This window comes from Bison bison, unplaced genomic scaffold, assembly GCF_000754665.1.
Source record: "Bison bison bison isolate TAMUID 2011002044 unplaced genomic scaffold, Bison_UMD1.0 scf7180017864268, whole genome shotgun sequence".
Lineage (NCBI taxonomy): Eukaryota > Metazoa > Chordata > Mammalia > Artiodactyla > Bovidae > Bison > Bison bison.
The window spans coordinates 721,695-739,780 of NW_011494840.1; the positions used below are offsets into that span (position 1 = coordinate 721,695).

General features: G+C 39.6%; 1 protein-coding gene across 1 annotated transcript in view; it reads left to right on the top strand.

The window, feature by feature from the left end:
* Positions 1-18,086, top strand: part of COL9A1 (collagen, type IX, alpha 1) — a 90,499-nt gene that overhangs the window by 37,170 nt on the left and 35,243 nt on the right. Inside the window, 14 exon segments of the mRNA XM_010848501.1 lie at positions 593-646; positions 1,283-1,315; positions 2,035-2,091; positions 4,011-4,064; positions 8,731-8,784; positions 10,079-10,132; positions 12,998-13,051; positions 14,431-14,484; positions 14,600-14,653; positions 14,788-14,841; positions 15,628-15,681; positions 16,747-16,791; positions 17,825-17,878; positions 17,981-18,034. Of these exon segments, the coding sequence (XP_010846803.1) occupies positions 593-646; positions 1,283-1,315; positions 2,035-2,091; positions 4,011-4,064; positions 8,731-8,784; positions 10,079-10,132; positions 12,998-13,051; positions 14,431-14,484; positions 14,600-14,653; positions 14,788-14,841; positions 15,628-15,681; positions 16,747-16,791; positions 17,825-17,878; positions 17,981-18,034 (729 nt within the window).

Genomic DNA, 18,086 nt, shown 5'->3' on the forward strand with positions numbered 1-18,086 from the left:
ATGCTTTGGTTTATGATAGAATATTAGAAGGACAAGGTGTGCGGGGAGGAAGCGCTGGTGGTTAAGTCTAGCTGGAATCCACTTTCATCTGAATGGCATATTTAGCCATCTTTGCTCTTCTGTAGCATTTGCAGTTGCCTGCGGTGACAGACTGAGGGTCAGCTTCCGGGTGAAGAGTCCAGCGCTGACTGGCCCTGAGAGGTTGCCTTCCTGTTCACAGTCTCAGGCAGGCGTGAGCTGCCCTTAGCTGGGCGGCGCTGGCAGTAGCGACTATTCTGGTTCCCCTGAATATCAACTAGAAAAATGCATAGTGTTTCCATAGTGATCAGTGATCAGTGTATAGAGAAGAACTGGCTCTTTTCCCCAAGTCTCCCTCCGCCTTCTCTTACTTTGATGAGGCTGGAACTCCTTTATTCTTCTAGCTTTGTGGGACTAATTGGATTGCGGGTCACCCATCGATTTTGGTGGCAGGCCTATGCAGGCTGAGCTCTGCAGGGTGTGTAGGAATGTCAGTTTCTCATACCTCACCTGTTTTGTGCACTGTGTCTTGACGTGTGTATAACTGCTGTGTCACAATTTTCAAATAACTTAGGGCGACCCTGGGAAAAGAGGACCACCGGGCCCCCCTGGCCCTCCGGGACCCAGTGTAAGTTATTTGCAGTTTGAATTTCTCTGTGTCTGAAAGTTGGGATTATAGAACCCTAAGAGCCAAAAATGAAAGGGCTTTTAAATTGAATCATTGTCCTAAAATTTCAAAATGGCTATGATATTTTCACTCACTCAGAGCATGATCTTTTAAGGCCAGTATAGTTGAGAAATCACAATAATTTGAAAGGTGATTTTCAAGGGAATGGTTTATGCATTATATTTGAAGTGCTTTGAGGCTTTTGAGTTCTCAAATGCTCAAAACTTGGACATATAAAAGGAACATTTTCAAATGAACTAGTTTTTATGAAGGATTTATACAATGAACAATTTAAAAAATGAGGTTAATTGGGAGATAATCCATACTTTTAACTTATGATTCAGAATTCTCCATATTTTCTATTCTGTCATTTTACTTCTCTTCAATCCTGTGAAATAAATAATGTATTAAAATTTAGATTTCTCCAAACAGAATAGACCCATGAGTGAAGTTTCTAGAATATTAGCATATCTTAGACTATTTATTCCTTATAGCTTATTGAAAAAAATACATTTACTGTATTTGTCAAATGAACATTTTATTATTAGTAGTGAATTAAATATTTCACTATATTCTTAACTTTAACATTTTCTTTAGGGAACAATTGGCTTTCATGATGGAGATCCATTGGTAAGACATTTTCCTTTGAATAAAATACACTTTTGTCAAAGACCAGGAATTCTCTTTAGAAGATGAATTCTCTTTAAGATGATCTTGCTAGAATATGTTGTATTTTCATGTTTTATTTTACTCAGATGGCAGAGCAATTTGTTGGACTGGTGGACTGGTCATTTATACATACTCACACTAACTTTTTCATTATAGAATTATCTTTCTTTTTCCATAATCTTTTTTACTTTATGGAGGAGACCTGCTTTTCACCAGAGCACTCCAATTTTAGAAGATCTAAGTCCAATAATACTCTCTAAGACTTGTTTTATTAATAGACTGATACTCAAACAGTAGGAAAAGTGCACTAAATGCAGTTTTGGTCAATTTGTTGGGGGGGACGTGACCTTCAGGACAGAGCTGTTGGATTGGAGGGGGAGAGGTTGGTCTGCAAATGTTTTATTTCTTGAACAAATTGAATCTGAAATAATATGGAAAAATAGTAGTATTCATTAAATCTGGATGGTGGATACGTGGGGAAAGGGTTTGTTATGTTCTTTGTATGTTTCTGTAAGCTAGGAATATTTCTGAGTTTATAAGTAAATAAAAAAGGAAAGAGTAGCCAGAGTTATTTAATGAATAGACTTGCATTGGGATTCTGCAGCTGGAAACCCTAAAAGATGTATCATTTTATCACAAAGCAGAGGCTCTCAGTTACTCTCTTTCTGTTTCTCTGGCAGTGTCCCAATTCCTGCCCACCGGGTCGTTCGGGATACCCAGGTCTGCCAGGCATGAGGGTAAGACAATAATGTCCGTGCTGTATTCTGTCTTCAAGAGTATGATCCATACGAAAAACAGAGGCTTTCCCTGAAGCATTGGCCTTGTTCGCGCACAGACCCCACTCTGATGGGTTAGGCAAGTCTGTGTCGCTTATTCGGCGGCTTTGTCTGTGGTCCTTTTTCAGTCCTGGAAGTTCCCACTGGTATGCTGACAGCTATCCCTAACAAGACACATATACTTGGCTATTCAGTGCTTCTGTTTCTCAGGGAAGATATATCAATGAAATGCACTGGATTGAGAGACTCTAGAACGCCAGATGAAGGTTCAGAAGTTTACTCCAATAGTGAGAGACGGGGGCCAGGGACTGTATTTCAAACTGTTTTAGTCAAAATAAATTGGAAAAACTGTGCAAAACAGAGGGAAAAAAAGACACTTTCCAAATGTGTTTTTCTTTCACACTGCCATCATAATTGCTTCAAAATTACCCATTGGAATAAAGAAATAAATACCAAATGCTGGGGTTAATCGACTTTCTCTCTCTAGTCTATGAGTCTGAAATGATTTTGAAAAATTCCGAATCAGGGGAGTTTGCCAAGATCCAAAAGACTCCGAGGCAATGGGTTTCCCATTGCAGTTTTCTCTAAGGTTAGCTTGGGTGTGCGCCCATAGTGCAGAAGACTGGGGCCTGGATGGGTGTCTTATTTTTCATGGAAACTTGAACCTTGGAACAAGAAAGGTTTTCAGGACAAAACTCTAATAGACAATGTTTGGAATGTTTATTTCACATTTATTTCATGTTACTGATCCAAAGTGTTAGGACAGGTGTCCTGACAGTGAAAGATGGGAGTTTCTTGTGCTTTGCAGCCTTTGCTGACTGCTCTTTATAGCTGTCTATTTGCACTTAAAAAGCAGAGACATTACTTTGCCAACAAAGGTCCATCTAGTCAAGGCTATGGTTTTTCCAGTAGTCGTGTATGAATGTGAGAGTCAGACCATAAAGAAAGCTGAGTGCTGAAGACTTGATGCTTTTGAACTGTGGTGTTGGAGAAGACTCCTGAGAGTCCCTTGGACTACAAGGAGATCAAACCAGTCCATTCTAAAGGAAATCAGTCCTGGGTTTTCATTGGTAGGATTGATGTTGAAGCTGAAACTCCAATACTTTGGCCACCTCATGCTAAGAGTTGACTCATTGGAAAAGACCCTGATACTGGGAGGGATTGGGGGCGGGAGGAGAAGGGGACGACAGAGGATGAGATGGTTGGATGGGATCACTGACTCAATGGACATGAGTTTGAGTGAACTCCAGGTGTTGGTGATGGACAGGGAGGCCTGGTGTGCTGCAGTCCATGGGGCCATAAAGAGTTGGACACGACTGAGTAACTGAACTGAACTGAATTTGTACTTAAACTATGCCCAAGAAGGGGCAGAAAGTTGTACATCTGGGGAAGCCCTTCTTCTGCCTCAAGTAAGGCCGTGGGTGCAGAGGAGGAAAAGGGTTTTCAGAGGAGGCTCTGGAGAGCAGGGGGCAGCTGGTCTGGTGGGTCAGCGGTCCACCTCTGGAGAATGAGTTACTGATGTTGGAGGAGACCCAGCTGTGAGAGGAAGTTGTGGAAGAAGAGATCTAGACACTGGCGGGCAGTGTCATTATCTAGTTACTGACCTAGGTAATGGAGAATTTATTATTCCAGGACAGAGTTAACTGAAACTGATACCTATTATATACAGTCGTGTAGTACACATGGTGTTTTAAAATTCTTCTAAGGCTGTCATTTCTTTATGACATAACCTTTCTCTTAGCAGCACGGTGACTTACATTTAGGGGAGCAAAGTCACTTTATGAGCCATCTGACCACTTTCTGTGTCAAATCCAACACATTTATTTATTTCTCATGTATTTTATGAGAAATAAATACTTACGTATTTTTGCATTTGTTAGGGTCATAAAGGAGCTAAAGGAGAGATTGGTGAACCTGGAAGACAAGGTCACAAGGTAAGGACAGGAATATTTAGTGGGTACATTGTGATTAAGAGGTTGTAATGACCTTCATTGTAAGGGCTTATAAGGAATAACAAAGCATGATTTTTGCCCCTTCCTTTTCCAGTGATGATTGACAAGTTCTCAGTAGATGCATCAATATTCTGACTAAGCATCATATCCTAAGGTTGTTCAGTTACAAAAAAAGAACAAAGAAAGCACCATACACTTTCATTCCTTCCTGTGTTGCTACCCCTCACTTTCCTTTTCTAATCAATAACACTCAGCTCTTTTCCTTGATGCTTTTGATAGTCAAATGTTATTCAAGCTGGTCATTCCGCTCCACTAGACAAAATTTTATGACAAGTGTAAAATTTTATGACAAGTGTTGCTGAGACAAGCAAACAGGGAATTTGATAATTGGCTTATAGCTTCTCAAGTTCTGAAATAATTTTTGTTTCTGACTTCATTTCAATATAACTTAGGCTTTGAGTCATCTGGAAGTTAGCAATAGCACTTATATTGATTTTGGGTAGAAACTTGGAATCCACAGCACAACTTATAGTGGAGCTAGCATGTCCTGCAAGGCTGAAATTTAAAGTAAGGTGACCTATTTGTCTTTTTTCGTCCACTAGGATGAAATCGCCTTAGAGTAACTAAGAATTTGACTTCTTATATGGTAGAATACTTGTCCCTGTAAATTCCATAATATTTTTACAAAGTCAAACTGTTCTTATTAATGTGGGTCATCTAGACTTTGTTGAATATGTCCATTTACACCTTTACAGGGTGGCAGAAGTCTGTCTTTCGAGGTTAAGGCCTTGAGAAGAAATTTATTAATATCTTCAGGCACTAATATTCTTGAATTCCTTTGGAAAAACTATTGAACAATCTCAGATAATGAAGATAAATAAACCAATTTCCTGTACCTTATTACAGTGTGGACTTACATTTTAAAAGTCTTTTATTACTTAGGCTCTGAATAGTTGAGCCATTTTATTCATCTGGCATATCACAGGTGGATTCTTGATGACGAACTGGAGAAAATTAAAAAACATCAAGTACTTTGGATGTTTGTCTGTGTGCCCGTTCCTCCACTGAATTTTTAAATTTGTAACAAAAAAATCAACAAATATTTATTAATCCCTGTTATGTGCCAGGGTTTATTCTACGGGCTGTGGGCACAGAAATGAATAAATATGTCTGATGTTGCTAATTTAAGTATGACATATCCATATAATAGAATATCATCTAACCACAGAAACAGAATATTAACCCACACTGAAAGACACCTCGAGATAATACGTATAGTAAAGCAGATTTAGTGGACTTCTGCTATTTTGATGCCCTGTATCCTTTCCTCTCTTTTTGGTGACCCCTTCTCTTTGGGAAACTTCCACTTCCCCATCCCATGGGGTTTGGGAATGAAATAGTCAATCAGAGGTCTCTCTACTCACCCATGAAACTAGTATTTTTGAGACCTATGCAAACCAGTTATCTGAACTTCTTAAGTGGGGAACCTGCAAAATTCTTGGTGTGGTAGGTAACTGGCCAAAATTTTCATGAAAAAACTTTTCATAGTTAAAAATTGTTGACTGTTCCTTTAATTTATTTCACATGCCTATGTCCCTAAAAGTTTCAGTGGCTGTCTTTGACAATTGATCTATGAAGATAATATAACTCCTTGAAAAATGAAACCTGAAAGGGCTAATGGATGCATTTAGTTGCGAACTGAAAGCAGAAAGATGAAGAATTAAGACTAGGGTCTTGAAGTTTGCTTTCAGATTCACAATTTTGCATTGAATTTACTCCACAAATTAGTTAATGAATATTTTAAAAAATTGGTTATGAATCTAAGAATGAACCATCAAAAAAACTTTCAGTAGAATGATAATAAATTGCTATTCCTAAATTTGTCATTTAGCTTTATGGTTATTGATTAGTTACTGTGTGCTATTCGCCTGTTGGTAAAATATTTAAATCGACTATGTTACTCTAAGTTTTAACAAGAATCATTAGGAAAATACCCCAAGCTCTACTAATGAAAAATTATAATCACTGTTGTTTTTATACTTAGGTGGGGAAATACAAGTAGTATTTAATTATACATGTTTTGATTATCCACTCCATGAACTAACAAAAATCCACAATAAAAGACTCTCAGAGTTTATTCAGAAATCAAGTGTAAATGATTTAGGTATAGCCTAGTTCTTTGCTTTGTGTGGCCAAATGTTCTATATTAATACTGCTACTAATTTTTTTTGGTATTTCTTTGTGTATGTGTGAAAAAAAATCTGCAAATACAAAGTTGCAGCCTGTGGAACAAGAAAATAAGTGAACTGAAGCATGTAATAAACAATAGAATTGGATTTTAATCTACTATTATGTACATATATTAAACATTAAGATATTTTTCAAATAACTAACTTCACAATTTAAGTTTTTTGTTACCATAGGAAATTTAGGGTAGTGTATCTATTATAAAAAGCAAAATCCTAGTCAGAGAGAAAATGGCTTTTTCAGAGTCCATAAAGTAATCTTTCTGTAAGAAATAGTAGTACTTGGATTTCTGTTTAGAATATCCTAACATTTAAAAATATATCAGAGGGAATTCCCTGGTGGTCCAGTCCCTGGGACCCAGTGCAATTCAGGGAGCCTGAGTTTGATCCCTCGTCAAGGAGCTAGATCTCACATGCTGAAGCTAAAATCTGGTACAGCCAGATAAATAAATAAAGTAAAAACACATGTATCAGAGATCATATAACTGATATAAAAAGTCAAAGGAATAACTAGAAAACATGATGAAAGGGGAGTCCATCGGTAGTAGCCACCAGATAGTCAAAATACCTTAGAACACACTTAAGTATTCAGTCTGAAAAAAAGAACGAAACTTTATTGATGGAAAGAAACAGGAAACATTTTGACCAAATCAGAAGATATACTGAGTTCCACAATGGAAAGATTCAATATTGTAAAGATTATTTCTCTATATGTTCTATTAATTTAATGAAGTTCTAATACAAAGCAAGCAGCCTTTTTGGGTGAAGATCCGCCCGACAATTCTAAAGTTCATGTCTAAGGGTATACATTTAGGAAAACCTGAAAAAGTGTAACTGTAAATGAAAAATAAGAGTAAATGAATTCTCCCAACCAAAGATTAAAATGTATTATAGAATCTCAATAATTAAAATGTTGTGGTGTTGACAACATCATATAGTAAACCAGTAGAGCTTAATAGGAAGTCCAGAAACAAGTATATTTATCAATTTAATACATGTTAAAGATGAATTTTCCAACCTATGTGGGGAGAATTTATTATTCAGTAAATGCTATTGAATAGAGTGCCAGTAAGAGGGAAAATAGAAGGGGAAAAAGGGGAAGCAAAGACAGATTTTCTCTTCTTGGGCTCTAAAATCACTGCAGATGGTAACTGCAGCCCTGAAAATAGAAGATGCTTGCTTCTTGGAAGGAAAGCTATGACAAACCTAGACAGTGTATTAAAAAACAGTCATCACTTTGCCGACAGAGGTCCATCTAGTGAAAGCTATGGTCTTTTCAGTAGTCATGCACGGATGTGAGTGTTGGATGATCAAGAAGACTGAGCGCCAAAGAACTGATGCTTTCAGACTGTGATGCTGGAAAAGACTTTGAGAGTCTCTTGGACAGTGAGGAGATCAAACCAGTCCATCCTACAGGAAATCAACCCTGAATATTCATTGAAAGGATTGCTGCCGAAGCTGAAGCTCCAACACTGTGGCTACCTGATGCGAAGAGCCGACTCATTAGAAAAGACTCTGATGCTGGGAGAGATTGAAGGCAAAAGAAGAGGGCAGCGGAGGATGAGATGGTTGGATGACATCACTGATTGAAAGGACATGAACTTGAGCAAACTCCGGGAGGCAGCAAGGGACAGGGAAGCCTGGCGTGCTGCAGTCCGTGGAGTCACAAAGAGTCAGACACGACTTAGCGACTGAACAACAACAAGAAGAAGGAATAAAGAGATTTCTACTTTGTGTTTACATAAAAATAAATTACTGATAATTGAAGACTTCTACATAAGAAATTAAATGATATGTATAAAATTACTAGAAGAAAAATATAGATGAATATTTATTTATTTTTGGGAGGCAGATAAGGCTTTTCTAAGGATGACACCAAAAGTAGAAGTCATGGAAGAAAAGCCTGATTTAAATAAATTAAAAAATTTTGCATGGTATGAAAACTGTAATAAAAGAATTAAAATGAAAATCATAATAGAAATATAGTTTATGGAAAAGTTTGTGTAGTGTGGTCACACTTCCCTAATAATACACCCACAACACACACACCCACACCCCCCCCCACACACACACACAGTACCTGAGTGCATACACACCCTTCCTCTGTGTCTCCGTGTCTGTCTCTTCCTCCCTCCCTCTCCTCCTCTCTCCCTCTTTAGGAAAATTTTGGAAAGGATAGCATCTAAAATGTTACTGGTGTTTATAGTTGAAAAGTGGGATTGGGTGACTTTATTGCTATACTTGTTTGTATTTTCTGAATAGTCTTCAGTTAATATGGATTACTCTTATAAAATAGTTTAAGAAAGTATAATAGACTAATTCAGGGGGTGCAGAGTTAGACTGAGCCCACTTCAGGTCAATTCCTGGAATAGCTTGATGCTCTACTCTGTGTTGCTTTTCAGGGTGAAGAAGGGGACCAGGGTGGACTGGGAGAAGTTGGAGCTCAAGGACCTCCGGTTAAGTATTTTTCAGTCTTACGCTGCATGATCCCAGTGGTCACTGGAGGATATCATTACTTCTGCAGTTTGGGAGAAGACACGCAAAAATATTTCTGTAAAATTCACAGTTTTTTCACTTTTTATATAAAATACAGCATCTGTCAAGGAATACACAGTTTTGTAAAAAATATGCTTTTTGGAATATTTATGCAAAAGCTCTCCTTGAGAGATAATACATGTCATTCCCATGTCTCTGCTATTGACCCAAATATTTCTGGAATTCTTTTTGATTTATGTTTAGAGTCAGTAAGTGAGCCACAGTCAGTAAGGGAGCCTCTTTAATCTGATTTGGCCACATCTCATTTTGTGTCCTGAGCTGGATCATCTTGAAATGTATATTTCAGGCCGTTCCTAACTGCTCTACAGAGACTGTAGACTGGATGTAAAACAGAGCTGGTGTAGGGGCAGTGAGAACACAGGGAAATGCCTGGCCTAGAGCCCATTTGTCTTAAGCCAGTGTGGACAGTTAGCAAGTTGTCTGGAAGTGGCCAGCCTGCTTTCCTGATGGCGTGTCTGTCCCTGTTGTTCCCCAGGCAGCATGTCTACAGCATCTGTTTCTGGATCCCTGCAGCTGTGGGGCCAGAAGTCTAGAATGGTAACATTCAGGATTGAAGAGGATTCTAGAAATAACACCCTGCATCCTCAGTTTGAGGATTACCCACTGCTGTGCGGGAGAAGGGATAAGATGGGTTCCTACTGTCCCAAACTGAAATTCAGAGTATCTTTTATTGTAGAAACAGTGTAACAAAGAGTGATGGCAAATGGTTGATGGAGACCCCAGCTATATCTATAGGAAGAAGCTTTCCTGGGCTACCTTGGGAGCCTAATTGCCTTGGATGGCATACATTGGTGGGGAAAAGTTACTCCAAGGTTTAAAATCACTACCCTGTGACATGTAACCAAGTTACAAACCACAGAGGAGGCAAAGGTGGCAGTGAATTCTGTGTGTGAGTTCAAAGTCAAAAATACTTTATCATAATTCTTTTATGCTAATGGTATTTTCTTTTTGTGTTCAGTCATTATTCCAATTCCAGATTTGTATAAATCTCCAGAATTTTTAAAAAAAGAGTTTTACCACCAGCAGAATTCCTTTTGGATTTTTCTTCTAACTTAGGAAAGCGTGTCTCTCTTCTCATTGTTACTTTTGGTTATGATAGCGTCCTTCTTTTGGATCAGCTTTTGTGATGACATCAAAGCATATGTGCTTCAGCTCAAAGAATGTACTTCTCTCTCTTTTTGTTTACTTTTCAAGGGAGCTCAAGGTTTGAGAGGCATCACCGGCGTAGCTGGCGAGAAAGGGGAAAAGGTAAGATGATGATGCTGATCAGCAAAATAAATACACATAAATGTTTACGTTTTGAGCCATTTCAGAATATCTTCTTATCTTCAACAGCATCACTTTTTTTTATCTCTTATTGGGTGCTTTGTAGAAGTTTGGTTAGGTTCTTACATTTCTGTTATAAACGTAGATGATAGAAATGAGTCATCCACGGGATACTTGTTATGTACTGTGTATCTTAAGTTACTGAGGGCAGGCAGGAGTAAGCAGGCTGTTGTATGTCGTATCTTGTCATTGTCAGTAGTTGACACTGACACAGTACCTGGGGTGCAGGGCAGAGGCGGAGGAGGGTGGAGAAGGGGGGAAGGCAGAATGCCTGGCCAGACGGAGGAGGCGTGGTCATTGGTGGAGAGGGCAGGGCAGGGATTGCTTGGCTGAGTGGATAACAAACGTGAAAACAGCTCAAACTTGAACATTCATGATGAGCTCAGAAATGTTTCTTGCTATGTGTGTGTGTGTGTTTACATGAGTGAGGGGGTGTGTCTCACCTCTCGGATTTTAAAAAAACGGTCTGCACTTTTTTAGAAAGTCTACTAAGAAAATCCATTTGTAGGGCTCCAGAAAATTAAGAGAGAAGGCACTGGCAACCCACTTTAGTACTATTGCTTGGAAAATCCCATGGACGGAGGAGCCTGGTAGGCTGCAGTCCATGGGGTCCCTAGGAGTCAGACACGACTGAGCGACTTCACTTTCATGCATTGGAGAAGGAAATGGCAACCCACTCCAGTATTCTTGCCTGGAGAATCCCAGGGACGGAGGAGCCTGGTGGGCTGCCGTCTATGGAGTCGCACAGAGTCGGACACGACTGAAGCGACTTAGCGTAGCAGCAGCAGCAGAAAATTAAGAAGAAGGCACTTTGCCCATCACCCCGTCTGACCCTCACCTTATTCACAGAACCGCTGAAACTAATCCTTCTTGCTCTAGACAGAAACACACAGCCTGTCATTCACAACCAGAAAAGGATAACGTGCACACTGCAGGCACTCAGTAAAAGAACTCCAACCTTCTAAGAAAATAGATGCACAGTTTTGTGGATTGAAGGAATTGCTTTGTGAATAAGCAGTGAATAATTCCTTCAGTGTCATTTTTTTTCAACTTTTTCTCTGTCTCTTTGGGTTTTCTCATTGTACTTGGCTCCCTCTTCCATCTCCTGTGGAACATTTCTTTTCTAAAAGCATTGTGTTTTTAAAAACATACTTCTATATTTCTGTATTCATGTTACCTTAGGTCACATTTTGTCGGTGCTCTTCTGTTACTAAGTAACAAATCCCATTTATTTTGAAGTTGTGGATACCCAGGCTTTTGCTTGTTTTCTGGGTTTAAATCATCTCCTAAAATATGTGACCCTTATTTTGGAACCAGTTACCGTTGTTGATATGCTCTTTATTTGAGGTGTTTTGCGACTTGGTAGTTTTCAAAATTTTCTCATTGCCTCTGACTGTGGTCAGATTGCTTTCAGTAAAAAGAAAAAAGCTCTTCTGGTGAACTCAGACCCATGCAGTGGTTACCTAGTAACAGCAGTTTGGGTCTGAGCTGGTGCTGAACAGCAATGAGAGAGAGAGAGAGAAAGAGAGAGAGAGGCATCAAAGCCTTTCTGTAATATGAGGGTTGGCTCTGCTACCTCCCAGCAACACGAGCTATGAATTCAAAGGCTTTTACAGGTCTCCCAAACCTCTTCCTTCCTGGTGGATGGAGAATACCTTCTGCTCTATTCCAGGTTTTAGGGATGAAAGACTTTCAAGGCTCTGTAGGTATCTCTGCTGCTTTTTTGATTCTACCCATGCCTGAACCTTCTATCAAAGGTTTGCTAATTTTTAATTCTTATTGCAGACACCATCCACCTGGTTTTCTTGGCTTAACATCTACCCAATACCTTTCTGACTTTTTTTTTTTTTTTTAATTTTTTTCATCATCTCCTTCTCCCAAGCCTGTTCATTAGGAGAGGGATTGTTCTCTTCAAGTGCCCATCTGCCTTCTCATACAAGTGGTAAATGAGAAAAAGATTTCAACAAGGGGAGGGGGCTGTATTTTGCCATGTAGCATAGATGGAGAGCACTAAAATCCCCATATTTTTGTTTTGAAATCATGTTTTGATCCTTATAATGAAAATAAGGAGGGGATGTGTACCACAGATAAGGAAGTCAGAGATAATTTAAGGATAATTAGATTTATAAAGCTCTGTAGTTTTTAGCCATCATCACTTGGTAGGGTGAAGCTATTGTGGAGAAAACAGATCAATTCACTTTACGCAAACTGAACCTACTGTCTATTCAGGGTGGAAGAGGGGATGCTCACATCTTTTTTTGCACTTTATTCCTCCAAATCACAAGCCTGGAGTCCTGATTCTAAATCTGGGTGGGAATTCAGAGTCACGGAAATCTCTCTCCTGGGTGTGGCAGCTGCAGGGTCCAGGGCAACTGCTATTTAGGTGGCGCCTTGGTCTTCATCATCAATGAATTCCCACTGGGGTCCTGGGAACCCCAGAGCATGATGATCAAACCTTGCCAATAGGGTTTCCAGGTTCTCTCAGTAAGTAGCTCACATCAGCAATCAGGAGTGGGTATTGTGTTTGTTCATTTAAGATATCCAAGGTGGTATCAAAGATTGGGTGTAGTACTTTTGATGGAATGAGATGATGTAAACTAGTGTTTTCACCACTGAGGTTTATGATTAAATACTCCTTGGGTTCACTGATGAATATCAGTATATACTGCAACACAAGACACAAAGCCTCTTTCTTATCTGGCTGTTGAAATTCTTTAGAAAGACTGAAATACCCTTAGCATGCATCACTGATCTCGAGTTCATTTTTGTTGTCTTGTTTATTTGCAGGGTGCTCGGGGCTTAGATGGAGAACCTGGGCCTCAAGGGCTCCCTGGTGCACCTGTAAGTACTTTTCATGGGATCCACTGATAGATTTTTTAGCAATCATCAGTGGTAGATTTTTTTGCTATTAATATATGTATGTATGTATGTGTGCAGGTATCATTATATATGAATCAAGTGGAAAAATGGGCAATAGTTTTTGTATTTACTAAACTTTTAAAAATTAAGTCAAGCATCTTTCTTTTTTTCTTTCGTAAAGAGAAATGTTCTTCTGACTTGACATGGTCTTGTTTTTTCTCATAAGTTTAGTCAAATTGTTTTTTTTTTTTTTTGCTTGCTGTGTTTTTCCCTTTCACTCTGGTTGCCAGGATGCCAGGAGTCACAGTAACTCTCTCATTTTAATTTCTTGGGTAGTTCTATGCTTTTCCTCTCATATGATTTCTGATCTCATTATTTGATATTTTGATGTCCATGTGTAGATGTGTCCTTATTGTGGACTGCCTCACACCTTTTCTGGAAGTAAATAAACCAAAAATGGTTCGTTGATACTCACTCATACCACATTAAAAAGTAGAAAAGGTGTAAGTGAAATAGAATTTCCAACTGTCAAGGTCCAATGGGAAAGAAGGAATGTAATTGGGGGATAACATCATAAGATCAAGCTGCAGACATGGTGCGCCAAGCAGACCTTAGAGGAAGGTGGACCTGCAAACATGTGTGAGGTGGGATAGAGCAGCAAGGACAGGCAGGGAGCAGCCCTGTTGGGGTGATGGGGGTGTGCTGCTGTAGGGCTGCCACTGCCTGAGCTCCTGTCAGAAGATGACCTGGAATAGACAAGGCAGAAGCTCGTTATAGAATGTTTTATGCCAATCCGGGCAATCGTAAGTGATCTGGTAGCAATCGGAAGCTGTTTGAGGTTTCATAGCAGCTCAGCAATTCAACCAAAGCCATATTTTAGGAAGACACGTCCTCTCATCTGTTACCGCTTGACCATGTATCAGCATCAGCTGGATAGTTCTGACAGAAATCATTATTATTGACTTGGGAAGTAAGTAAAATACAAAGAAAAGGTTGGCAACTCATCCAAACCTCAACCCACCATGATAGTGAGGCTAGAGGATGTGTGGACAAAGTTCCTGATGTCAAGGCTACCTGCAGTGTGGACCTTGATTTTATTATACCTATTTATCCGAAGAGTGAAGAAGCATTATGCATTCACAGTGAAAAAGATTGACATGTAAGTCTTGGTGATCTTTATGGTAACATCAATTTTTAGGACAATATAGTTTTTATAAAAAGGTTTCTTGAGGCATCCATGATAAATCAAAGCCATTGAGATGAAAGAGCAATGTAAGATAATTTGGATAGAATTTTATCATTTCAAAAGCCTATCAATAAGTTACTTCTGCTCACATGAACACAATTTTATTTTTGTGTAGGGTGACCAAGGACAGCGAGGACCTCCAGGAGAAATAGGTCCCAAGGGAGACAGAGTGAGTCGAATCCACGTTAATCACCACCAGCATGGAGGTCGTGCGGATCTCCTTGACGTGACCTGAGTACACGCGGTAACTGTCTCTGTTCTGTCTCCTCCCTCTTGCCCTGCAGGGGCCGCAAGGTTCTCCAGGAATTCCTGGTCTCCCTGGGCCCAAAGGGGACACGGTAAGTCCTGAGCTGTAGTCATCAAGCGCATTCTTCAAAGTGGTTATTGTAATAAGGAAAAGAATATCTAGAAAAGAATGAAAGGAAGAGGGATGTGTTTCTAAGGGACACTGTGTTTCTTTGTGCATCTTTAGGGCCTGCCAGGTGTGGATGGCCGTGACGGGATACCTGGAATGCCGGGAACAAAGGTAGCCGTGCAATTTAGTCTCAGGGCGATGGGGTGGTCTCCGCCCTGGCCCGCCAAGGAGCTTCCATCACTATGTCACTGGGACATGTAATGAGCTGACTTTGGCTTTTTTCCCTCCTTCTAGTTTTTTACATCAAGGGTCAATTCAAAATACTTCTTCGAAGCCAGAAAGAGAAAGGCAAACACCATATAATATCACTTACATGTGGGATCTAAAATATGGCACAAATGAACTTATCTACCAGCCGGAAACAGACCCACAGACATGGAGAGCAGACTTGTGGTTGCCGTGCGGGAGGGAAGGACTAGCAGTTTGGGGATGGTAATGCAAACTATTATATATAGAATGGATAAACAATAAGATCTGACTGTATAGCACAGGGAACTATATCCAGTCTCCTGGGATAAGCCATAATGAAAAAGAATATTAAAAAGAATCTACATATGTGTATATTAGTCACTTTGTTGTACGCAGAAATTAATACAGCATTGTAAATCAATGATACTTCAATTAAAAAAAAACAACAAAAAGAATGTTTGCTTATTTTCAGAAGCTCAGTAAAACTGCCTTGTTGATGAATGTAGGCAGGAGGAAATCACATATTTTGATGGCATTTCCATCCTAAGTCCTATCCCACCTTCCCATCTTGAACAAGGTCACATTATAAAAGTGCATGTAAGGTCAGCTATGCAGATAACCCTTTTGCTTAGAAGGTTTTTGTCTTTCCTTTTCTTAAAAGAAAGACAATAGTTCATACAGGTTCAACAAAAACTTTTTTTTTTTCAGGGGGAACCAGGGAAACCCGGGCCTCCTGGTGAAGCAGGTTTGCAGGGGTTACCTGTAAGTATCTGAGTATTTAAATGTTGATTGTTTTATATACATATTTTGAACATGTGCATTTGGGGGAGAAAACATGTATGTTTTGATAAGTTCTGAGGAAGAAAAGATGCTTTAATTTTGTGTTTTTACAGTTGTACATTTTTGTGCTTTTTCTCCGAATAACTAGTTATTTCTCCAATAACCACACTAAGATTTAACTTTATATTTTGCATCCATTCCTCTGTTTAGTTCACTCAGTTTTCTTTATATCATTTCACCAACCATGAGCTGTGGTCTGGGCTTCATACTTCCTCCTACTTTAACTGGTTCTGAAGCCCTAGGACTGGGGTTGAGCCATAAGGTTGAGAGTATGTTCGGGGAACCATGTGAGCCATAAAATTTTTCTTTAGATTGTGTGCTATTTTGAATTATTCAAATTGGTGTTTTCCTGCATTACTGTGGCAGGAAGTTCATGTGGATTATCCTATGTGTTTTCTTGGCTCTTTGGAGGCACATATTTCAAGTTAAAGGGGCTACTTGGTAGTACTGAGGACTGCCCTCTGGTTTATTATGATATCTGACACTTTAAAAATAATCAGAGAATATCAGGCCTCCAGATAGCACCAAATCTCAGTTAGACCCAGGATGTTCCTGCCATTCTGTTTTTCTACTTGCAGCTGAGCTTTACTGACAGGTTCCTGTTTTGTATTCTGTACATGAAATCATGCCAGGAAGAGTTCCTGTTGACCTGAAAATAGTACCAGATTCTAATTTGGAAGTTCATCCTTAAAAAGTAACTTTAGTTTAGAGCTAGAATTTGCTTCCAGGGTGTTCAGACACAACAAGCCAAAGTCTCGTGGCTTGTGGATAGGTCTGTGTTTTGTGGATAGGTCTGTAGTCTGTGGCTTGTGGATACTGTGGATAGGTCTGTAAGTTCAGAATTGGGAAACTCGGGAGGCCCTCCCCGGCACTGCAGCTCTGAGGTTGTCCTGATGCCCTCAGCCCTTGGCAGTGTGCAGTGGGCTTGGCATCTCACGGGCTGTCAGATGAGGTGATTGAACACAGGTTCCATGTGCGTTCTTTCAGGGTATACCTGGACTTCCTGGTGCAAAAGGTGTTGCTGGTGAAAAGGTAAAAGATGAAAACTTTGCAATTAATATTTTTCTCTATTTTTATTCTTTTACTGATCTATTTTATCATTTAAAATAGTTCCAACCTGCCTTTGAATTTATATTTGACCTTAAGGAGAAATCAAAGAGAACTGCAGCTGCAGAAAGAGTACTTTGACAAAGTGTTACTGATCAGACTTCCTTCTTGAAAGAGTCATCCTTTGCCACTGTAAAACAGAGGTTTCATTGCTCTTTACCACTTAAAATAGGGAAGGTATTATTAAACCACAGAGGTTTTGTCAATGAATATTAAGATGATTTAGCTGAAACTTAAAGATATTAAGCATATTGTTCCCAGAATGATCAATGTTAGGTGCTTATATGCAAGCACTTAAAAACAATAGTTGAAAGAAAAGTTTGCAAAATATAGCTTTACTTTAAATAAAACAGATACACTGTGACTAATATAGAAATTGGTCATGATTGGATTACGTGGCTTCAGCCTTTCGGTCATACTGGCCCAGACAGTCTTGAGCTGAGGTGCCCCCCAGTAGCAGACCATGAGCAATTGACGGTGGAGATGGCATCCCAGATACCTGCTTTCCCCGGAGCTCGCTGGCTCATCCCTTGTTTCCTCATGCTGGCATGATCCTTTACAATTTTAGTGGTGTAACTGTTAGGTTAAAATGGCTCAAAGAAGTGTATTGGAGATGGAAATGATAAAGAAAGGCACATATAACTAATACTGTAAAAAAAGAAAAAGCTTCTCTTATTCTTGTCTGGCTAAAGGCCTTCCTTTTTTGACATTTGACCTTCACTTTTTAACATTTTTGACACCTTATCATACTTCCAGGAATGACAAAACAGTATCCTAAATCTAAAGAACTTTGATGTATACACCAAGAAAGAGAGTCCAAATCCTCCCACGTTCTCAGGGTAAAATCAGGAAGTTAATGCTGTGTAAGTGTAGGAAAGACCCGGTCTGCGCAAGTCATGTTGATCGTTCTGCTTATTTACTTTCTGAATTAGTCTGAATTACCGTGTTCTACCTTCAGGGTAACACAGGTGCTCCAGGGAAGCCTGGTCAATTGGGGAATTCTGGCAAACCGGTAAGATCCTAAGTTCCCTTTTCAGGCCTTGTAACCTGTTGTCTTGGCGAAACAAAGGGTTGGGGAGTTTAACTCTTTCTCTGCCTGCCTTCTTCATAACAGGGCCGCCAGGGGCCGCCCGGAGAAGTGGGACCCAGAGGACCCCGGGGCCTTTCTGTGAGTATTCCTTCTCTGCAGACCCCTCCCAGACTGCCTCCTCTGCTCTCCC